Raw genomic sequence first — 24,640 nt, 5'->3', positions numbered from 1 at the left:
CCATCTCCAAGATCCTATCCCAATATGTAGTAGGTGTGATAATAATAACATTAGCAAATACTTCCAGTTAGATATGTTGTATATTTTTTCTGATTCGCTATGCCTCTTTCCTCATATACAGGTTTTGCAGGACCTTAGGTATCCATGGTTACGACCACTGAAATAGTGAGTTAGCTAGCTGCTAGTGGTCGTAACCATGGATATTTAAGGTCCTGCAATGCCTGCACATGATGAAAGAGAGCTAGCAAATCAGAAAAACTGTACTACATTTCTAATTGGAAGTATTTGCTAATATTATTACTACAATGACTACATCATACTGGATAGGATCTTAGAGATATGAATACCTCTATAAGTTCGGGGAAGAAAACAACGTAGCTCCTTACTTTTATAAATGTCTCCATATCTTCTCCAAGGTTTAGCTTTGGAAACACATAAAACTCTTTAGAACCTGCCAAAATAATATGTACACTTAGATTTTCTCTGTGAATATTCATTATGGTGCTTCATGTAAAAAAAAATCCTTTGTGCCTCATTTAGTGAATAGAATGATAGTTACCAAAATGCTGTTTATGTTAAGTCTACGGACTAATTGTTGAATGGTCATGTAAATGGAATCTGTCAGCAGGTAATTGCTATGTAATCTGACAGCAGAATGATGGAGGGACAGAGACCCTGATCCCAACGATGTGTCACTTAGCTTACTGGGTGCAGCAGTTGTGATACAATCACAGTTCTCTTTGCTGCAGATCTAGCAGAGATCGAAATGCTGAACTGTGCATAACCCCGCCCACATCACTGATTGACAGCTTTCTGTGTACATTGTGCATAGGCAGAAAACTGCTAGTCAGTGGTGGGGACGGGGTTGGACTAGGAGGCTCCAGACATCTAGCCCTGTAGTGATAATCTCCTGTTGATAAAACATTTATTTTAATACAACACCAAAAGTAAGTGACGCAACCCTGGAATTAGGTTTTTTGCATCTACATCAGGCTGCTCTCAGATTATGTAGGAAAAAACTGCTGACAGATTCCCTATAATAAATATCGCTTCTTCCGATAACTTACACTGGAAATGTCTTAGGCTCTGTTCATATGTCCAGTAGTTAGTTCCATTTCTGGATCATAAAAATGGAAATAAAACATTTGACAGGAAACAGAAGTGTCACATCAGACATTAAAGGGACGGGGTCAGCACAATGACTGTTCAAAATACGTCCGGCCGCTCGGTGCTTCACGGCGGGGACAATTATTTATATTCACCCTCCCACCTGCTTGGTTTCCCTCATCCTCCACCCCCTCTTCTTTGATTGACAGCTCTGGCTTCTTAGAGCCAGAGAAGGGTGGGGATAGATGGAAACCAAGCAGGTGGGAAGGTGTATATAAATGACTGAACCCGCCGTGATGAACCGAGCGGCAGGACTTGGTTTGCACAGTCATTCTGCACTGACAGAGACCCTGTAAAACTCACACAAGACAGATGAGAATCTAGGAAGAGTCAGAGATGGCACAGAAGATAAAATGTGTTTTTCTATAGACTTACTTGACCCAAAAAGGACAACGTTCACATATCTGCAGCTCAGAGAACGAAGCGCGAGCAGTGCCACCTGTTTAGCACTCTGAAAACAGGACGCCATGGAGTTGGAACAGTCGAGGCATATTGTCAGAAATACATCGTCAGAATTGTATGGAATGTCAGGTTGAAAGATCAGCATGCAGGCCTATAAGAAAGCATGGAGTAACCAGTGTAAGCCGAGACTTACAGCGCTTTATGAAAAATGAAAAATGGATAGGAAGCAAATATCGATCCTGAAACATTTGATCTGTTGTTATATTAGGACGGCCAATTCACAAGGAAATGTCTAAATCTGCGTGTAAGAGCCAGGTAGGAGTGGGTTAATTTCTAGCATTGCAGGTCTAGAGAGCCAGGCGTTCACGTGTCAGGTCGGCTGGGGAGCTGAGCAGTCTGTGATGTTATAGTGGTAAAAAGACCGTGTAATGCTGGACAGTCTACCGGAACCTGAGAGGTGTTGGAGCTGGTGAGTAACCAGCGAATGTGATGTACACGGAGTTTGGTGAGGAACATGATCTGCTGTCTGGGAAAGCCTGCAGTGAGAGAAGGACTGAATTTTGAATGGGTGACCCTACTCTGCTAGGCTAGAAACAGACCAGTGTATGAAATATGCTAATGACCCTGCGAGCGTGAGCCGAGTATCAGTGCTCTGTGCTCCGATCCTAATGCATGCGAGAAACGCAGCACAGGTGCGAAGAAGACTGAGAAATTAATTTCTCCATCTCCATGGCCTGTGAGGTTTCACACACACCCATAGAATTCTATGGGTGCGAGTGAGCTGAGACTCGCTGATTGTTCTCACTTGCCGATTCGACATGAGAAATTAAACACAGATATGAGCTGCACCATAGCATAACACTGGGCTGAGTGCTATGCCATCATAGAATCACAGACGGTTAAGAGTTGGAAGGGACCTCCAGTCCAATCCCCTGCTCAATGCAGAATTCATTAAATCATCTCAGACAGATGTCTGTCCAGCCTCTGTTTTAAGAATTCCATTGAAGGAGGACTCACCACCTCTCATGGCAGCCTGTTCCACTCATTGATCACCCTCACTGTCAATAACTTTTTTTCTAATATCTAATCTTGTATCTTCTCCCTTTCAGTTTCATTCCATTGGTTCTTGTATTTCCATGTGCAAATGAGAATAAGGATGATCCTTCTACACTGACATCCCTTCAGATATTTGTAGACAGCTATTAAGTCTCCTCTTAGCCTTCTTTTTTGCAAGCTAAACATTCCCAGATCTCTTAACTGTTCCTTGTAGGACATACTTTGCAGTCTGCTCACCATCCTCACAGCTCTTCTCTGAACTGGATCCAGTTTTTCAATGACACAGATGTCTGTCCAGCCTCTGTTTGAAGACTTCCATTGAAGGAGAACTCACCACCTCTCGGGCAGCCTGTCCCACTTATTGATCACCCTCAGTGTCAACATTTTTTTCTAATATCTAATCTATATCTTCTCCCTTTCAATTTCATTCCATTGCTTCTCATGTTTCCATGTGCAAATGAGAATTAGGATGATCCCTCTACACTGTGACAGCCCTTTACCTTCTTTTTTGCAAGCTAAAACATTCCCAGATCCTTTAGCCATTCCTTTTCAGTTCTCTCACCATCCTGGTACTCTACTCTGAACTTGCACCAGTTTTTCAATGTCTTTTTTAAAATGTGGTGCCCAGAACTGGACATAGTATTCCGGATGAGGCCTGACCAAGGAGGAATAGAGGGAGATAATTACTTCACGTGATCTAGACTGTATGCTTCTCTTAATACATCCTAGAACTGTGTTTGCCTTTTTTGCTGCTGCCTCACACTGTTGACTCAATGAAGTCTGTGATCTATTAGTATACCCAAGTCTTTTTCACAGATCAGCACTGCCTCGTTGAATAACATTGGTCTGAGCAATACCTTTTTGTTCCGCATTACACTCGTCCTGTTTACACGCTAGCGTGAGTGAAGCCTTAGTGAGGTTTTCCTTTCCTGCTTTATCTGAGCCTCAAGCGGCACCATACAGCCATGATTGGTTTTCATGCCCTCTACTGACCCTACACAGCAGAGCTGACCCGTGAACTGCAAAAAATCTGGGAGCTACTGTTGACCTGACTGTGTCAGCTCTAATGTGAAAATTGTCATATTTCCAGGGTTTTCAAACAAGATTTAAACAAACAACAGAACACAAAAAATTGACAATGCCATTTGGTGCAGATTCCACACCTAAATCCTAACAAAGTCCACTGACAACCTACTGCCAAGGCAAATAACTGTGTCACGAGTCCTCTGCTCAGAATGTCTGGGACTCTGATGGCCAGCTCTGTCATCCTATCCTGTGCTGGGGCGTGCTGAGTTGCCGATGCTTTGATTGACAGCTCGGTTAACCTATCTAGCTGGAAGGTGCAGAGATTTCCACAGATGCTCCATGTTCTTGGTAATTGCCCTGTTTAGGTGAGCTGTCTGGCCCAGATCATTGCTGGTCAAAAGCTTGTTCTAAGCTTGTGCTCTCTGGTGTATTTGCCTGTACCCTGTGCTGTAAGTCCAGTTTCACACTAGCGTTGGGCAGAGCTGCGGATGGCAGCCTTCTTCCTCCATTAAGCCCCACCCACTGCCGCACCTCTTCCTTCAGCTCCACCTACGTCTGCATGCGTCTTGCTTACCCTATCTTTACCTTTGGGTACGCAGGCCATGCGGATGTATGCGGATGCCTCCGCATGCGTCTTTTTGACGCTTCACCGACCGCAACAAAATGCAACATGTTGAGTTCGACGCAGGTCAGTGCAGCGTCAAAACGACGCATGTGGAAGCATCCATATACATCCGCATGGCCTGCGTACCCAATGTTAAAGATAGGGTACGCAGGACGCATGTAGACGTAGGCGGAGCTGAAGGAAGAGGCGCGACAGTGGGTGGAGCTTAACTGAGGAAGAAGGCTGCCATCCGCAAGTCTGAAACCAGCCTAAGTTCTGATCTTCTTCTGCTGCTGACCTTTGGACCGTGTTCAGACTACCCGTTTGTTATTGCCCATTTGCCTTTAATATTTTGTTGCTGACCTTTGGACCGTGTTCAGACTACCCGTTTGATATTGCCCATTTGCCTTTAATATTTTATTGCTGATCTTTGGACCGTGTTCAGACTACCCGTTTGTTATTGCCCATTTGCCTTAATATTTTGGCCTGCGTACCCAATGTTAAAGATAGGGTACGCAGGACGCATGTAGATGTAGGCGGAGCTGAAGGAAGAGGCGCGACAGTGGGTGGAGCTTAACTGAGGAAGAAGGCTGCCAAACGCAAGTCTGAAACCAGCCTAAGTTCTGATCTTCTTCTGCTGCTGACCTTTGGACCGTGTTCAGACTACCCGTTTGTTATTGCCCATTTGCCTTTAATATTTTGTTGCTGACCTTTGGACCGTGTTCAGACTACCCGTTTGATATTGCCCATTTGCCTTTAATATTTTATTGCTGATCTTTGGACCGTGTTCAGACTACCCGTTTGTTATTGCCCATTTGCCTTAATATTTTGGCCTGCGTACCCAATGTTAAAGATAGGGTACGCAGGACGCATGTAGATGTAGGCGGAGCTGAAGGAAGAGGCGCGACAGTGGGTGGAGCTTAACTGAGGAAGAAGGCTGCCAAACGCAAGTCTGAAACCAGCCTAAGTTCTGATCTTCTTCTGCTGCTGACCTTTGGACCGTGTTCAGACTACCCGTTTGTTATTGCCCATTTGCCTTTAATATTCTGTTGCTGACCTTTGGTCCGTGTTCAGACTACGTGTGTTATTACCCCTTGGCTTATCTGCTATTTGTCTGGTATTCTGACCCTGGCATATGACCTGACTTACGACTTCGTATTTTCCCTTGGTTTACTACGTGATCTTTTGGTATTGACCCCGGAACGTCTGACTGCGCTGATTCACAGCCTCTCCGTGGGTTGTGACTAGCGTCACAGATTTGTGACGACTTTGCAAGCTCCTGAAAAAAATAAAGGCATGGAATAATTCACACCATTAGAGATCCACAGTATTAAAGTACACCCTGTGCTCATGAACACGTCAATCTGTAGTTAAAGGGAACCTGACATCTGACATTAAAGTCAAAGCCTGACAGCTCACTTGCAGCCAGCTATGTTTTCAATTAAATGCTCCGGCATTCCAGAGAAATTACAATGAAACTGCATTCCGTGATTACCTTTTGGTACGTTTTTTGATGCAGCAGCATTTCTGCACCTATTAATTAAATTAGGTTACAGTACTTGCATTTTTATCACGTTTTTGCTGCTGCAATTTTTGTCTCTTGTTAATGTGTTATGCTTTAAATAAAGCTTTGTTTTAGATAATTCCTGGTATTTGGCTTTGACAAAACTTTATTGATCAGTTTGCTTATTGACCCCGTCTACATAAAACCTTATCATTAGTATCTGCCAATACACTTGTATTGAGCTGAGGCTGCGCCCCATCTAGTGAAGTAGCCAAAGATAGGGTGCGGCCTCGTTCCATACAAGTGTACGGAAGTGAGGCCGATCCCACTGGCCGGGAGTATGTATAACTCATATATACCCTCCAGTCCGGGGTTTAAAACTGAAGAATCTCCCCAGCGCACAGTGCATGCACTGGGGGGATTCATAAGTCTGCAGTAAGGCTACGTTCACATTAGCGTTTGGCTAATGTGCGTCGGGTTTGCGTCGGCGACGCAGCGGCGACGCATGCGTCATGCGCCCCCTATACTTAACATGGGGGACGCATGCGTTTTTTTTTGTTGCGTTGTGCCACACATGCGTCTTTTTTGCCGCAAGCGTCGGACCAAGAAAACGCAACAAGTTGCATTTTTCTTGCGTCCGATTTTCGGCAAAAACCGACGCATGCGTCGCAAAACGCAGCGTTTTTGCGTGCGTTTTGCCGCGTTTTTGTGTGCGTTGTGCGTTGCGTCGCCGACGCAGCGGCGCACAACGCTAGTGTGAACGTAGCCTAATACAGAGTCACTGCAGACTTATCGGTTTTGATCAGACAACCCCTTTAAGAATAAATGCATACCACACTGTATAGGAAAGCCAGTCTGTTGTGCTTTTCTTTACAGTTGAAAAAATAGAAGCATGTTGATACAGACTACTTGCACTGGGGACAGGAGACTTTTTTGCTTCAGTGAGGCGAATGGGGTCTGTGCATTGGTTCGATGTGGTTCACGAGTCACAAAAATGAGATGTGAGCGGTGGTTTTTTTGTTTGTTTTATGAGAAAACTCAAAAATTTCAAGTGCAAACTTTTTGTATAGCTATTGTGGATGGGTAACTAAAAAGACAGCTGAATTCTAGCAAACTAGAAGAATAGAGAAAAGAAAGTGACTGTATTGTACCTCACTGTCTTGATCTGGGTGTTTCTCAACCCACATTCTTGGAATATAAGAATTTTCCAGTGATATAACCATAATAAATCCTTGATCATTGAAAGAACTCGCTTCTTTGGTTTGAACGACAGCTTTGCACTCCGTCCTCTGCATTAAAGAAAATAGACTGATACTTTCCGAATTGACTGATCTATTGTGCAGCGGGTTCTTATGGAAAACACTTACCTTTATTTTGATTTCATGTGTATAACTGGAAATATTATCTATTTTCCTTGGCATCTCAATGGACATGTCCAAACAAAAAGATCTGAAAGAAATAAAAAATGTAAAAATGTGCACAATATGAGCAAAATGTGTGAAAGAAGGGGGCAACGAGTACAGTTTCTGCATGTATAGACTGTATCTATGTGTCACAATGAGACCCCACAATCCTATGAATATAGAGCTTGGGCCAGTTTCTCATTTATATCCGGGGTGCTACATGCGGCCAGTAAGGTTAAAGCTGTACAAGAGTGACCGCCTCCCCTCGACCTGCAAGAGGTGCGAGCCTTCTTGGACTTAGCGGGGTACTATCGGTGATTTGTGCCTAAATTCTCACAAGTGGTGGGTCCCCTGAATGAACTTTTAAGAGGGACAGCGTTGGGTCCTAGAAACTGCCCAATTCAATGGGGACCTCAGCAGGAAAGGGCAAGTGAAAACCGCCCTAACGAGTGCCCCGTTGTTGGCGTATGTCCGGTTTGACACTCCTTTTCTGTTGTACACAGATGGTAGCCTTCATAGGTTGGGGGTGGTACTAGCAAAGGTGCAGGATGGCCAGGAGCGAGTAATTGCCTATGGCAGCAGGTCTCTAAGAGACGGTGAGAGTAATCCGGCTAACTAAAGTTCATTTCATCTGGAGTTGCTGGCTCTGGTGTGGCAATGACAGAACGCTTTGCCGAGTATCTCACAGGGGCCGAGGTGCTAGTCATGACAGATAACAACCCGCTGGCTCACTTGGAGAATGCAAAACTGGGGGCGTTGGAGCAGCTGTGGGTCGCCCGTCATGCCAAATTTAATTATCGCATCAAGTTTCGCTCTGGCCCGAGACAATGGAAATGCAGATGCATGGTCAAGGGTACCCCTCGAGTCCTCGGGGGAAAATATTGATGACCAACTTGAGGACACCTAAACTTCGGCCTTGGGGCAGGTACCTATTGTTTATTTTTATTTTATTATTATTTATTTATATAGCACAATTAATTCCATGGTGCTGTACATGTGAAAAGGGGTTACATACAGGGTTATAGATATCGTTAACAGTAAACAAATTTACAGTGACAGACTGGTAAAGAGGGGAGAGGACCCTGTCCTTGCGGACTTACATTCTTCACCTATTTTCCGAAGTGTGGTACACTCAAGTGGGGTGGCATCAGGGATGCCTTGTGTCCTGGGTAAAACGATCTCAGAATGGGCAAAAGACAAGGACAAGTGCCCAGACATTGCACTTGTGTGCCGTTGGGTACAAGATGGGGTCTGGCCCCATGCAGAGGACAAAGCTCAACTGTCCGCAGAAGGAAATAACCTAATGTGACAGTGAGACAAATTGTGTGTGGAACAGGGTCTTTTGTATTGTAAGGTGTACCTGCCATCCGAGCTACACCACTGGTAGCAGCTGGTAATCTCTGGATGGAGGGGTCCAGTGGTCGCTCGGGAGGCGCACGAGAAGGGAGCCCACTTTGGAAGTGAAAAGACACTTCAGTGGCTACAGCGAGTTCTCTATTGCCCTGAGTTGGGAGGGATGGTGGCAGATGGCAGAGTTGGGTCTGTGGGCTCAGTAAAAGCCCTGAGCAGCGGGCTCCCACACAGTCTATCAAGCCTTCCGCTCCGTTAGAGCTAGTCATGATTGACTTTGTTCTGATAGGGTACTCTACGTCTGGGTATTCCTATTGCCTGGTGATAACAGATCATTTTACCAAGTATGCTGTAGCAGTGCTGACAAGAGAGCAGATGGCAAAATCAAGAGCTGAGGCCATGTGTCGACATTTCGTCCAGGTGTTTTGGGTGTCCACAGAGAATACACTCGGCTCAAGGGACATGCTTACAGGGAACACCGATGAAGGAGCTGCACCAGCTGTATGGTATCGAGCAGTCGAGAACAACGCATTATCACCCTCAGGGGAATGGGGCATGTGAGAGCTTTAATCGGACCCTGTTACAGATGTTGAGGACATTAGAGAGTAAACAGCAGGTACGATGGACTGAGTATCTCCCCGAATTGTTGTGGGCCTACAATAACAGAGTGCACAACACTACTGGCTATTCACCACATATGATGATGTTTGGGAGGCCTGGCAGGGACATAGAGGATTTGAGCAAGCCGGATCCCTCCTCCAATCCCCCTCGGACTGCACCTGAATGGGTACGAGAACACCGGCGGCGGTTGAGGGTGGTGCAAGTGGTGGTGGGTGATCGCCTTCATCAGATGGCCCATATGGACATGCGACCCATGCAAACAGAGTTTTTTTTCCAGGGGGATAGAGTGTTGATGAGAGCCAAAGGACAGTCAGGGAAGCTGAGTGACCGGTGGGAGGCAACTCTGTACCTGATAAAAAGGCAGGTGAACTCTGAGATCCCCGTCTATGAGGTCGAGTCGGTGGGGACAGGCGGCCCAACCCAAAATCTTCACCCTAATATGCTACAACGGTGCTTGTTTGAAGATTTGGCTCCCATGCGCATGGAACCAGAGGCCGCGTCCCACGGGATGGGTACTCTTAGTGATCTTGAATTTGATGGTGTGCCTTCTCCAGTGCCTGATTACTTGCCCCCTTTGACTAATCTGTTCCCGTGTGGCAAGAGTGTTGAGAATGTGGTGGATCCTGTGAAGGAGAGGGCTTCAGGGCAGCTGCTTGGTCCTGACTGTGTCACAGGACGCTGTGCCGCAGGAGGAGGCAGCCTCACTCGCGCCCTCTGGCAACTCCACGGAAGAGGCTTCCGCTCCCTCTGGGGTTACACCTGTTGAAGTAGGCCTTAGGAGAACTACCTGATCTACGGCAGGAATACCGCCCCAGCGATATGCTCAGGACGACTTTGAGTGGGGAGGTATGTCGGGGACGCCAACCCATACCTCCCAACTTTTGAAGATGGGAAAGAGGGACAAAGTTTGCGGTGCGCAACGCGCGCGGAAGCAAGTTTTAGGCCACGCCTCTGACCACACCCATTCATAATTAGTCACACCCATATCCACGTCCCAACCACACCCATTTAGCACTGCTGATCACACTGTTTCATATACAAAAATTATAAACAAAAAAATATGGCCACACAGTGCTCCATACTGTATAATGGCCACACATGATGTGCCATACTGTATAATGGCCACACATGATGCTCCATACTGTATAATGGCCACACATGATGCTCCATACTGTATAATGGCCACACATGATGCCCCATACTGTATAATGGCCACACATGATGCTCCACACTGTATAATGACCGCACATGATGCTCCATACTGTATAATGACCGCACATGATGCTCCATACTGTATAATGACCCCACATGATGCTCAATACTGTATAATGACCCCACATGATGCTCCATACTGTATAATGACCACACATGATGCTCCATACTGTATATTGGCCGCACATGATACTTCGTACCATATAATGGCCACACATAGCTACTCCTACACACGCGGCTGCGCTCCGTGCACTTTGCACACACGGCTCCGCTCTGTACACACGCGCTCCGCTCCATACACCTCATACACACACGGCTCCGCTCCATACACCTCATACACACACGGCTCCGCTCCATACACACACACTCCGCTTCATACACCTCATACACACACGGCTCCGCTCCATACACCTCGCACACACACGGCTCCGCTCCATACACACACACTCCGCTCCATACACCTCATACACACACGGCTCCGCTCCATACACACACACTCCGCTCCATACACCTCATACACACACGGCTCCGCTCCATACACCTTGCACACACACGGCTCCGCTCCATACACACACACTCCGCTCCATACACCTCATACACACACGGCTCCGCTCCATACACCTCGCACACACGGCTCCGCTCCATACACCTCGCACACACACGGCTCCGCTCCATACACCTCGCACACACACGGCTCCGCTCCATACACCTCGCACACACACGGCTCCGCTCCATACACCTCGCACACACACGGCTCCGCTCCATACACCTCGCACACACACGGCTCCGCTCCATACACCTCGCACACACACGGCTCCGCTCCATACACCTCGCACACACACGGCTCCGCTCCATACACCTCGCACACACACGGCTCCGCTCCATACACCTCGCACACACACGGCTCCGCTCCATACACACACACGGCTCCGCTCCATACACACACACTCCGCTCCATACACCTCATACACACACGGCTCCGCTCCATACACCTCGCACACACACGGCTCCGCTCCATACACCTCATACACACATGGCTCCGCTCCATACACCTCATACACACATGGCTCAGCTACATCCACACTGTACACACCTCCTGACCCCACACAAGGCAGCTTACTTACCTCATCCAGCAACCAGCACAGCCGAGTCCTGCAATCCACGGAGGTCCCGATCATGTGACCCCTGACTCCTCCCCTCCTGTGACCTCATCACAGGTCCTGTGTGCAGAAAGCAGGCAGCCATACGGAAGGGTAAGGGCCCGGGGCATGGCTTAACACAAGGGGGCGTGTCGGTCCTGCTGTCTGCGGGATCAGAGCGTCCCGTGCTGGACAGCGGGGCAAAGGCTAAAAACCGGGACAGTCCCGCACAATGAGGGACGGTTGGGAGCTATGCGCCAACCTCTAGTGGGGTGGCATGTTAGAGGGTGAACTGTGATTACACCAGGAGAGCACTAGGACCCTGTGGTGTTTGTCTGCTGCAGCAAAGAACAGATGCTGTGTGTGCCCAGGAATTTGTTTGTGCTGGGGGGTGGGGCCTCATGTCGGCAGTCTAGTGCCCAGAGGGAAGCTTCCTGAAAGGAGAGTCTGCTCTGAGAGACTGTGTGTGTGGAGCAGCTTGTGAGAAGCTAAGAGATTGAATGCAATAAGAGACTGTTTACTGTAACTCTCTTCAACTTGGAAGCCTGAGGCTTTGCTGTGGAAAAAGACAGAATGTTCCTGAGAGCTATGGGACGGTGGAGCTCTGTAGAGTCCCTGTTTGTGATGAGCAGAGAAGCCATATTGGACAGAACTTTTACACAGAAACAGGCATATTGTTTCTAGGAGAATTTGTGAGGACTGCAGAAGAGACAGCATCTTGAGGCGACAGAACTATAAGTCCCCAGCGTTTGGGCTCGGCATCAGCCGACAAGACAAGGAACCTGGGGTTGCTGCGACTTATTGGCGCCGAAGATCTGGGACTGGCTGCAGCCTATGCAATCTTTATGCCTGAGGGGAGACTCACCCCAGGTTAAAGGTACCATATAGTCATAGATACCCGGGAATCCCTAGTTGATGTGCTTAAAGGACCTTTGTATTATATTTATATGTATTGCTATTGTAGGTTTGTGTAGGTTATACTCAGTGTGCCATTCCAGGGGGTCCCTTGATAACACTACATTTAATTTACACCTGTTCTCTGAGTACCTGAATTGACCTTCCTGATAGGTAAATTTATTCCAACTCCCAGTGAATACACTCTTTGGGAAACCCTGAATTGGCATAGTGATTTCAGCTCTAGCTGAGAGAGTATACTGTATAAGGGTAATCAATCTGTTTCTTTCATATACTAAGTACTACTTTATCTGCTGTTTAAGTAAAGACACTTTTGAGATTTCTGCCTCAGTCTTGGTTTGTGACTCACTGGATCTTATTCGGACCACTGGTCATTACATTATCAGCACAGGCAGAATGGCAATGAAAGGTATCACTTATTTATATAGATAACACAGGATCGGCTATCCACAACAGGTGATAGTGACTTTCTCCTCCCTGCATAGGGACCTCTGTACAGGTTACTGAGCATGAACAGAAGTCAATAGGTCATTTTTGAACTGACAACGCTAGTAGTTGTTCAATGCTCATGCACAGGAAAAGAAGAAAAAAAGTGCATTCAGAAAATAAAGATTAGACAAAAATATGTTTTTTTTAGACCATATTTTACTGTGGCCTATCCTGGCTACAGTGCTCGGAGTTATGTACCCACATTGGGCACATGTGGACTGATTATTTGACCTGTTGGTGCCATACTTTGCTACCTTACTGGCTCCAGACAGCTGTTAGGCTTTGCGAAACTGGACTGCTCCTGTTTTCTTGCTGTCAGCACCGGAGAACGGTGAGCCTCATACTGCCCAGTTAAGAAGATGTAAATTCAAAATGAATATTCACTGCTCCCCATGGCCATCTCCGGTTGGCATGGGGAGCAGTGAATATTAATTTTGAATATGCACTGGTTGCACCTCTTTCAACGTTTTATAAACTGTTATTTTGCATCTCGTCTGATGAATGATGAATGAGATACATGCTCAGGCTCTTTTCATGGTAAGTTATCAAGCTTGAACAGATTTATTGTCTATCAGAAACAGTCACAAAAACTCCATGGACTTTCATGGGTCCGCTGAGGTTACCTTCATTTTTCATGGCAAGAATAGTGATGCATGCTGCTGAAACCCTAAGGGAGTGCCTAATGGAGGCTCTCAGCGTAAAAGTGAACACTGACTTAGAAACTTCTTTATAAAGAAAATTCATTGTAATGTGATCCATTAGGATACACAGAAAACTTCTGCACAGCATATTGAATACACAGCTACATTATACTGATCAGATTGTAATTTCTGACACTTACCCGCCTGGTGTCTTGTCACTTCCAATGCCCACTTTTGTTACAGTATCCTATGAAAATAAAATGGTTTCAATCAACATAACTATTGTACTGATGACGATACCTCCAATCACGGCATTTTTTTTTACCTGTGTGTTTTCCTTTAATGCTTTATCTTGTTGCCATTCAGCCACATTTCCAGGAATTAAGAATTCAATACATTCATACTTATAGCTGAGTTCCATAACGTAGGTGATTTTTATGACAACCGTTGCCTTGGATGGTAAATTTCCAACACTCACCGTGAAGACGTCCTAAAACAGCAAGAGCAAGTCTAAGGCCGGGGTCACACTTGTGAGTGCAATGCGAGAAACTCGCATCAATACCCGGCACTGCCGCCAGCACTCGGGACCAGAGTGTGCACCTGCATGTATTTCTATGCAGCTGAACGCTCCGGCAGTGCCGGGTATTGATGCGAGTGACTCCATAAAAAGAGGTTTGTAAAACATTAACATTTTAAAATGGGCATGAATCCAGACTCATACAATGCCAATTAAGATTATAAAACTATTGTGGGTTATCATAGTCAACGCACCAGCCTCATTAGGTCTAAGGGATCTATCCAATAATGTATTCAGCCTGTGTTGAAAAAATTGTGGCTCTGTGGTTAGCACTGGGGTCTTAGATGAGGACAGATCTGCCGACAATAACAAAGACCAGGAAAAGTCGCAGAGACTCGGCACAGTTTGTTTTCTTAAAACAAACTGCAGCTGGGGGACAGGGGTTGAACGAAACCAGGAAACTGCTTTAGGGGTTTTCTTGTTTTATATAATTAATAAAGTTAGTTATGTAGCTTCCTAATATCTTTTGGGAGTTTTTTTTTAATTCTTCACCATTGTAGGGTGTGTAATGAGTCAAGCATATGCTTTGATTTACCTCTCTAGGTTACAAGCAAAATTATCCTACAAAAAATTAAACATTAGTGGGGTTATCCACTACTAGGACAGCCGCGGGAACGGCATCGGCACCAGAGGCGAGTATAGATGTTTTTATTTTAATGGGGCCAAACACTCTGATTCAGAAGGGGTTGTCCTAGTATTAGACCATTTAATGCAATATAATAGCATAGAAACATACAGGAGCATCTTGGTCCATGAGATAAGCGCCATGTCCTTCACTGATGGCGGTCCTGTATTCTTGATGTGCCTTCTGCTTCTCCTTCACCTGAACACAATGATTTACATCAGAAACAAATCTAAATAATAATAATAATATTGTTACTGTAACAAAACCAAGCTGTGTACCTCTCCTATGATGTGTTTCCCATTGATAAAAGCTTCAAACCCACATACAGCTGCTGTGCTGTCCAGGGGGAAAACATACTTTGCCTCAATAGGGAATGTGGAGTTATTCTTATAGGTCTGGAATATCACCACCTGTTGTAAGAAAAACATGTATTAGATGATTTATCTGAGAAACTCCAGGCCTTTCTGGTGGCATAATATTTTAATATCACATGTACCTGAGCTGCAAGATCCATTAACCGAGCTTTGACATGTATGCTTTCGAGAGGAATCTGCTGCCCATCACTGCCTTTTAGACCACCTTTTGTGACCTGTTGCTCAGGTAGATCGTCTACTGAAACATCTGTTAAAATAGGAAAATTCATTCACGGAGTGTTCACGTTGTCCAATGTTGTGGGCAATCCCCACTTTTTAGATGCATCCTTTAGCAAAAAAAATAGATCCAAAAATGTCCTCCTACGAGAACACAGCTCCTGATTGGGTCCACCTTGTCGTGGTGGGATGGCGTTTATGTTTTTTTATCAAAATAGTGTTAACTATGGACCCTATGTTATTTACATGTACTATTACTATTTACTTACTATGGGTATTTTCTCAGTTAGTTTTTTTCTTTGGTTTTGTCTCATATATGGCCACAGTGTGAACGTGCTCCTACACATTGCCCCTTTACCAACTTATGTTCCGACTCATTACTTTGGTTAGAACGCAGCTGAAAAATGCCACCATAAGAGAAGATACTCATTACACAGTACCTATTTTAATCAGTTTATGCGTGTAATGCTGGACAGGACAGGTCCCCCATAGTGAGGGACTCTCATTATAACACCTCTCCATTCAGGCAAAGAGATGAAGATCCTGAACTGAGAACCCCCTAATATAATCTGAGAATTACCCAACATATCTGAAACTTGGTTTTCTAAACTCCAAAACCCATTTACAAACATCCCTTACCTTCTGATGCTTCGGGCAGGCTCTTACAGTGATCCGGTGCTTGATCAATTGATATATACAAAGATTCTTTCTGTAGGTCGACATAGTCCCCATCCGTGGAAAACTGCACAACGTATCTCATTTGTACTTGATTGACGTCATACACCACATACTCATCATCCTAAAAAGTACCACCAGAGTATCAGGCAGGATGGTCCACCTCATTTCCCAGATATGGTGCAATCACTGATCATTGTGAATAATGCAAGGGACGCGGGATGTGGGATAGAGGATCACTGATGGGGCGATGAAGAGTGTGTTGCTGAATTCGGAGCCCCATTCCAAGTTTATTCTATGGCACCTAATGATTATTTATGTTCCACTTTTTCTGTTAAATATTCTAACTTTGAAGTTTGCTTTACGCTACAATATAATTCTCAGTCTGGAGGATGCCCAGGACTATTCCAAGCTAAAAGGTGAGATCCTTGCCCGACTGGGGGTTAATACTTATGTGAGAGCTCAACGGGTGTTTTCTTGGACTTTTGTGGAAGCCCAGCCTGCCCGGTCTCAGATTTTTGACTTACTGCAGCTTGTAAAACGGTGGCTCCAACCTGAGACTTTAACCACAAGTCAGATAGTGGAGAGGGTGGTGGTCGACCGACTGGTGAGGGCTCTGCCAGCAGCCATACAGCGTTGGGTGGGTCAAGGGGACCCGGGTACCCTAGACCAAGTTGTAGGTCTGAGAGCGATATAAGGCCACCCAGGACTTTATACGGGACACTGCTCCGCTTCGGCTGTCACGTAAGGCTCCGCCAGCTCAGGAGTCTGAGAAAAGTCCACGACCCTTCACTGGGACAAAACCGGACCGAGTCCGTGTTGAGGGGTTGTCTCGGAAAGAGAGTGACCACAGACCTGTGTCCCCTAAACTGGCCCCAAGGTTACCTCGGGTCACAGTCATTACGTGTTTGCGATGCCAAGAACCTGGACATGTGGTTGCTAATTGCCCTCTAACTACAGAACCCACGGACTGCGGGTATAACCGTCGGGTGTCTATGTATGCCCAGCCAGTCTGCATTGCCACTACAGACCCTGCTGGTGCCGAACCTCAGCTGTGTAGAGTACTCGTTAACGGGTACCAGACGGATGCTCTCTTGGACTCAGGGAGTTTGGTGACCCTGGTACACGGGTCCCTGGTTGCTGGGGACAGTCCTAATGGACGAAAGGTGGGGGTAGTGTGCATACATGGGGACCTCCGAGAGTACCCGACTGCGGAGGTCAGTTTCTCCACCCCATGTGGAGAGATAAAACATGTGGTGGGCGTGGTAAAGACTCTTCCGTATGGGACTGTGATCGGTAGAGACTTGCCCCTGTTCTGGTCCCTCTGGGAGAACAGAGTTAACCCTCTCAGGGTAAAAAGCATTCCAGGTGCAGAACCTGACGATCCCGAGTCAGGGATACCTGCCGTAGGGGTCGCCACGATAGGGACAGTGTGTAATCCCGATAGGTTTCCCCTAGAGGTGTTGGCAGGAGAAGTGGAAGAGAATCCACCATATCCTGAGCTGGAGGTGTCACCTGGTAAGTTTGGGACTGCCCAGCTCCAGGATCCCACTCTGACCCGGGCAAGGGAAAGAGTAATCGAAGTGAATGGGGTGGCACAACAACCTGGTGCAGAAAAGGAGTTTCCCCGGATGATGATCAACCAGGAGTTACTGTACAGGGTTGATAAAATCCGGGATGAGGTGGTGGAACAACTGGTAGTGCCCCAACCCTATCGTCGGGCGGTGCTCGACATGGCTCACACTCACATGTTGGGGGGGCACTTGGGGGCCAAAAAGATGTTAGAGCGCATATTACAGAGGTTTTTTTGGCCTGGTGTCTACGCTGAGGTTACAAAGTACTGTGACACATGTCCTGAGTGTCAACTAACCTCACCCACCACGAACTACCGGAGTCCATTAGTGCCTCTACCCATCATAGAAGTACCTTTTGAGCGGATAGCGATGGATCTGGTAGGACCAATAGTAAAATCCGCCCGGGGCCACCAGCGCATATTAGTAGTCGTAGACTACGCCACCCGGTATCCAGAGGCGATACCGCTCCGGCACACTTCGGCTAAACTCATAGCCCGTGAACTGTTTGCCATGTTTTGTCGCCTGGGGCTTCCCAAGAAGATCCTTACAGATCAGGGAACCCCTTTTATGTCTAAAGTGACTAAGGAGCTATGTAAATTGCTCCAAATTAAACAGTTACGTACGTCAGTGTACCATCCATAAACCGATGGGTTGGTCGAGAGGTTTAATAAGACCCTCAAGGCCATGATCAAAAAGGTGGTCGCCAAGGATGGGAAAGATTGGGATATGTTATTGCCATATTTAATGTTCGCCATACGCGAGGTACCGCAGGCGTCCACGGGGTTCTCCCCATTTGAGCTATTGTATGGCAGACACCCGAGGGGACTGCTGGATGTGGCCAAAGAGACGTGGGAACAGGAGCCCACTCCACATAAAAGTGTAATCGAGTATGTGGCAAGTATGCAGGATCGGATTGCGGTCGTGCAACCCATAGTAAAGGAGCATCTGTTGGATGCCCAGGCCACTCAGAGCCGTACATATAATAAAAGGGCCACGGTCAGGACCTTCAAAGAAGGAGACTGGGTGTTGGAACTAGTACCCACCCCAGAGAGTAAACTCATGGCCAAGTGGCAAGGGCCTTATGAGATACGGGGGAAGGTGGGGGAAGTGAATTACAAAGTGTACCAACCCGAGAAAAGAAAACCCGAGCAGCTGTACCATGTAAACCTGCTAAAGGCCTGGAAGGACCGAGAATGTTTGGTCACAGAAGCAACTACGGTCATACAGTCGGAGGTCCCTCTGGCACTCGCCAAGGACACAGCCGGGTGTGAGGTAAAAATCAATGATGACCTCACAAAACAGCAGCGGCGGGAGGCTCGAGCTTTGGTACAGCAGAATATGGATGTATTCTCAGAGCGAACCTCAGTGATTCAGCATGACATTGTCACTGAGCCCCAGGTAAAGGTGCGAATGAAACCCTACCGAGTGCCAGAAGCCCGAAGGCAAGCCATCGCGGCCGAGGTAAAGCAAATGCTTCAGTTGGGAGTCATTGAGGAGTCCCGAAGTGAGTGGGCTAGCCCCATTGTACTAATACCAAAACCTGATGGGTCATTACGCTTCTGTAATGACTTTAGGAAGTTAAATGAAGTGTCAAAATTTGACCTGTATCCCATGCCACGGGTGGACGAGCTAATTGAGAGACTGGGGAAGGCACAGTACTTCACCACGCTGGATCTCACGAAAGGTTACTGGCAGGTTCCCTTAACAGAGTCAGCGAAAGAAAAGACTGCTTTTATAACCCCAGAGGGTCTCTTTCAATACGTTGTCTTACCTTTTGGGTTACATGGGGCTCCGGCAACATTCCAGAGGCTGATGGACATTGTGTTAGCGCCACATAGAGATTACGCGTCGGCCTATTTGGATGACATGGTCATCTTTAGTACCGACTGGGATACCCATCTGTCCCAGGTACAAGCAGTGCTGGAGTCTTAGAGCCGCAGGGTTAACAGCAAACCCAAAGAAATGCGCAATAGGTCTCACGGAAGCCCGGTACTTAGGATACGTGATCGGCCGAGGGGTGATCAAACCTCAAGTGAACAAAATTGAGGCCATTCAAAACTGGCCCAAGCCCTTAAGTACCAAACAAGTGAGGGCATTCCTTGGCATCATTGGGTATTACCGTCGATTTATACCCAATTTTGCTGGTAAATCGGCTTCCCTAACGGACCTGTTAAAAGGGAAGAAAACGGTGATGGTCAAGTGGAATCCTCAAGCAGAGGAAGCTTTTCAGTCTCTGAAGTCGGCGATGTGTGGACAGCCGGTCCTCATCAGCCCCGAGTTCAAGAAAACCTTTATTGTGCAAACCGATGCCTCAGAGGTAGGCTTAGGAGCGGTGCTGTCGCAAGAAGTGAACGGGGATGAGCATCCAGTCACCTATTTAAGCAGGAAACTGACCCCGGCAGAGAAAAATTATAGCGTAGTGGAGAAGGAGTGCTTGGCGATTAAATGGGCCTTGGAGTCCCTACGCTACTATTTGCTCGGGCGTCAGTTTCGGTTGGTAACGGACCATTCACCCCTTGTCTGGATGAGAAATGCAAAAGAGAGGAATGCCCGAGTCACCAGATGGTTCTTGTCCCTACAAAACTTCAGCTTCTCTGTGGAACATCGGGCTGGGAAATCACAGGGAAATGCGGATGCCCTGTCACAGGCACCATGTATGCTGACAAATGTTCAACCCCACAAGTCTGATCAGAGGGGGGGGGTATGTAAGGCAGTGACCGGTGTCACATGCGAGGGTCGCTATGTATCCCCCAGGATGTGCTTAGAAGCATATTAGATCCGCAGGAGTGCCCTGTGCTCACAGCAGGTTTGTCTGTGAGACACAGGGAAGAATAAAAGTGAGTGTGAACTGGATCAAATTATTTGACCCAGAAATTATTCAGGAAAGCCCGGTATGGGCTTTTATTTTTTAAACAGACTGCAGGAAGGTAGTGGGGCCGGTCCGTTTCCTCCAGCCCAGATCTTATAGTGGCCCATGGCCATAGAATCTGGAGGAAAGAAAAAAAAACCCTGCAAGAGAGTTTGGGTGTGTCAGTGTTGGTCTGGGAGTCAGACCTAGCAGGAGCTTTATGAGGAGCTCTGTCCGTGTGGTGCAACACGGGCCAGGCAAAGCCTAAAAAGCCTGACACCCCAGCGTACACGGCGGTGTATTACGTTCACGGCAACGGACTGTGGACTGTCGTTATTTTTCCTGGCTGTATACTGAAAGACTTGTTTGCTTATTTTTCCGGTTTGTGAGTATGCTGAGAAATAAACATGACTTTGTTTGAACTTTATATAGGTCACTGCCTATTCACTGCACAGCAAGGACATCGCTGCATCACAATAAGAATGGAGATATTGTATATGTTCTACACTCAACTTAGAAAAACAAGAAGTTTTTAAGGACTTTAGTATTAGACACAGGCTCAACTAAAAAACTATAAAAACCCAACTAAAAAAAACATAAAAATCAACCTCTATAATAAATACTGAAACACAGAGAACAAAAAACCGAACTAATGCCCAAATAATGATATAATTAGTTTATTAATAGAAAAATTACACCAATTGGTAGGGGGGAAAAGAAACCAAAAAATGGCACAACACCATGGAGACAGAGCAATGTATTAAATATTGTAAATGCAGTCCTAAGATATTTGGAATAGTGGCAAGATGTAACCAAACATTGGATAATTATTTATTTATCATCTGCCACAGAACTGGAATATATATACATATATACATGCACACTAAAATATTTTGTGGCTGAAATACATATACTACTGCAAATGCAGTGAGTGGCATGTATATATATATATAAATAAATAAATGGAAATATCCAGTAAAGAATTATACGTATAATGTAAGAGAAATGTTTTGTATATATGTATAGCCAGATATACTTCCGTATAGACAGGTCCTAGCTCAAAGAATGGCAGGCACCAATAATATATGCACCCTTTAATAGGTAGTGCGTGTTACAAGTAATAGATATAATCAAGGCAATAGGGGTGATAAAGGTGCCCAGAGCGGAGGTTACCTGAACTGCTACCGTCTCCTGGATGTGCCAGTCCCCGACGCGCGTTTCGGCGTCAGCCTTCGTCAGGGGGGGTCATAATAATAAATACTAAATAAACCATGGCGATACAGGAGCAAAGTCAGAACAAAGCCAAGATTGGAAGGGGCGGAAAGAACAAGCAATGTGACAGGACGCAACTGATTACACAGTCAGCACATCACTAGCCTAAGCCAGACATCTGTTTATATAGGATTCAGTATATTTGCATGGTTTTTTTTCTTGCATACAGGATTCTGCACACGGGTAATGGTGATCAAGGATAAGAACAATATTCTATCTATATAGATGGCATGGCTGTACATTTTCATGTTTCAATATTTTATTTTATGTTTCAACATACAAGGATAGAAATAATAAACCATGATTTGTGTCCATTATTATTTGTAAATCATTTTTAGCATTTTTTTATTTCTGGGATATGGATTTGCCTTTGCTTTAGCCACACTTTGTGACATCACTCTATACATACTCCTATGCGGAATTTAGATTTTTTTTCTGGCTGTTGTATGTCTATTATGCTTGAAGTTGGGGTCTTTGCATCCCACATACATGTAGCTCTGAGAGTCTTTGCTGCATTTCTTATATGTGAGAGCCCCAAGTTTTTTCTTACTATAATTTCTCTTACATAGATATGCAGGATAGGGACAGTGTGGTAAATTAAACTTTGAATAAATTAGTCTTTTTGAACAATAAAACATTGCTACTGTTATCTTAAAGCTAAGTTCACACTTGTGTTCGGTCATGACTAGTGATGAGCGAATATACTCGTTACTCGAGATTTCTCGAGTACGCTCGGGGGTCCTCCGAGTATTTTTTAGTGCTCGGAGATTAAGTTTTTAGAGCCGCAGCTGAATGATTTACATCTATTAGCCAACTTGATTACATGTGGGGATTCCCTAGCAACCAGGCAACCCCCACATGTACTTATGCTGGCTAACAGATGTAAATCATTCAGCTGCGGCGCTAAAAACAATCTCCGAGCACTAAAAAATACTCAGAGGGCCCCCGAGCGTGCTCTGGAAATCTCGAGTAACGAGTATATTCGCTCATCACTAGTCATGACATTTCTAGGTTTCATTTTTAGGGACAGAGTTAATGTCCATGCAGATCAGTTGCATAACTGATGCAAATGAAAGTATAAGGGCGCCGTTGATTTTATGGGGTCCATCTGGGTGCCGGTATTTGTCAATATTTAAAACAAAAAGAAAAAAGTTCTGTATGTGCTTTTCTTTTACTGCTTTACAAATAAACACATAACAAAACCCATACGGACCCAATAATAAATCAATGATTTGTCTGTTCCTACAAACAGAAGAAACAAATGGAATGCCCAAAAGCAGATGTGAATGCAGCCTTACATTTAAAAAAAAAAAAAAAAAAACATTATCAATTGAATATTTACAGTGAGTCTGCTATTTACAGATATTTTGATGCATATGAAAAATATAATAGTACTTACTGTAAAGTCAGATTTCACCCCCTCCTTCTGTTGGACACCATGCACACTGTCAAAACCATTGGGAGCTTCGGTGATTGTATAATTTCTGTGAAACACATCTGTGCATTTACCTAAAGCCACGTCACAGATCACCAAGAGACGCGATCCAGTGGTGTCACTTGGCTGAGAATACTTTACACTTGTGCTATTGAAAAAAAACAAAACAGAAATGTTTTATAATACACTGCGCAAATTATTTAGGACCATCAGATATATTACTACTATTTATATACTTACTTACTGCAGGCTAGCTACAAGTTGTTTTTATTCTAGGTTTTGAAAGTGATAACAGTGCAGACTCAGGACAAGCACTAACAGGCGCTAATGTGCTGGTGCAGGACAAATCTCATGGCCAGAACTGTCATTCAAGGAGGAGAACCTGCCCCCTGCCAAGTCACCAGGAAGTACGGAAAAACTGAATGGCTCTCGCTGCTCATGAGACAAATTGAGGATACCCCTTTAATAAATCCTTCTTTTCTCTATTCTGTGAGAATAACAACAAAAATTGTACCAATTGTCTAAACCCTCCTCTTGGTTTCACTTCTAAATTCTACTAGCCCCATCTACCCTACCTCTGACCAGTTAGCTTTCTCAACCTTCCCAGTATGAATCCCCTGCCGATGACTACACCACCTACTATAGATGAGCGGATTGATTCACAGGCCTCTGGTCCAGCGTCCAGGAGTCTCCGGCGTGTTTTTTGATTAGCCAGGAGAGGCGCAAAGTCGTCTGTGCATAACGTCGCACAGATGATGTTGTGCCAGTTCTGACAAATCAAATTCTGGCCTGAGAATGCTGGAAGGTAAGAGATTTGGGGGCCTCACCTGTAGCTGACAGCTATCATTGACCTTGATGCTGGACCAGAGTCTCGCAATTTGATCTGCTCATCTCTGTATCGCTCGCGCCCTGACTGGTTGGCGCGAGCGTGGGGGTTGTGGCCCCACTGTGCCACAAACCAGACTACCCTGGAAGGGGTGTGACTAAGCAGCTACCTTGGTGTTCACTGGAGCCTCTGATGGTGAGGTCAGGCTTGTGCAGCATTTAGATACCAGGTACCACTCCAGGGTGGTGTCTGGCTGTGGCTGCTGATCCCACTGGGGGACGGAACACTGGCAGGCAGGCGGGCATGGCTGAGACACTGGCAGGCAGGCGGGCACAGCTGAGACACAGGCAGGCGGGCACGGCTGAGACACAGGCATGTGGGCAAGGCTGGCACTCTGGCAGGACATGCGGACACTGCTGGTACTCTGGCAGGACAGGTAATGACTAGGTAGGGACTGGAATACAGTCAGGCATGTGGAAACAGGTAGGGACCTGTTCAGACAGGAGGGTATATGGGAACAGGTAGGAACCTGACCTGTAGGTTGCAGAACGGAAGTAGAGCAGAACCGCAAAGAGCAGATGCAAAGCAGAACCACAAGAGGCGGAGCTAAGAGCCGAAACATAGGAGGCAGAGCTAAGAGCAGAAGCGCAGGAGGCGAAGCTAAGAGCGGAACCACAGGAGGCGGAGCT

At 46.0% G+C, this 24,640-nt stretch overlaps 1 protein-coding gene across 11 annotated transcripts in view; it reads right to left on the bottom strand.

Annotated features, from left to right (window-relative positions):
* The window catches only part of PARP4 (poly(ADP-ribose) polymerase family member 4), a 318,181-nt gene that overhangs the window by 214,473 nt on the left and 79,068 nt on the right, over nt 1–24,640 (bottom strand). For all 11 annotated transcript variants that reach the window (XM_077298347.1, XM_077298349.1, XM_077298352.1 and 8 more), the window contains 11 exons: nt 23,090–23,273; nt 15,961–16,120; nt 15,228–15,352; nt 15,010–15,141; nt 14,843–14,929; nt 13,855–14,019; nt 13,730–13,776; nt 7,127–7,208; nt 6,911–7,048; nt 1,543–1,720; nt 387–451 (listed from right to left, as the gene is read on the bottom strand). In XM_077298347.1, the coding sequence (XP_077154462.1) occupies nt 387–451; nt 1,543–1,720; nt 6,911–7,048; nt 7,127–7,208; nt 13,730–13,776; nt 13,855–14,019; nt 14,843–14,929; nt 15,010–15,141; nt 15,228–15,352; nt 15,961–16,120; nt 23,090–23,273 (1,363 nt within the window). The remainder of the gene's footprint in view (nt 1–386; nt 452–1,542; nt 1,721–6,910; nt 7,049–7,126; nt 7,209–13,729; nt 13,777–13,854; nt 14,020–14,842; nt 14,930–15,009; nt 15,142–15,227; nt 15,353–15,960; nt 16,121–23,089; nt 23,274–24,640) is intronic.

This window comes from Ranitomeya variabilis, chromosome 3 (genome assembly GCF_051348905.1).
Source record: "Ranitomeya variabilis isolate aRanVar5 chromosome 3, aRanVar5.hap1, whole genome shotgun sequence".
Classification (NCBI taxonomy): domain Eukaryota; kingdom Metazoa; phylum Chordata; class Amphibia; order Anura; family Dendrobatidae; genus Ranitomeya; species Ranitomeya variabilis.
Note: the sequence above shows the minus strand (reverse complement) of the source record. Positions and strands in the feature narration are given on the sequence as shown.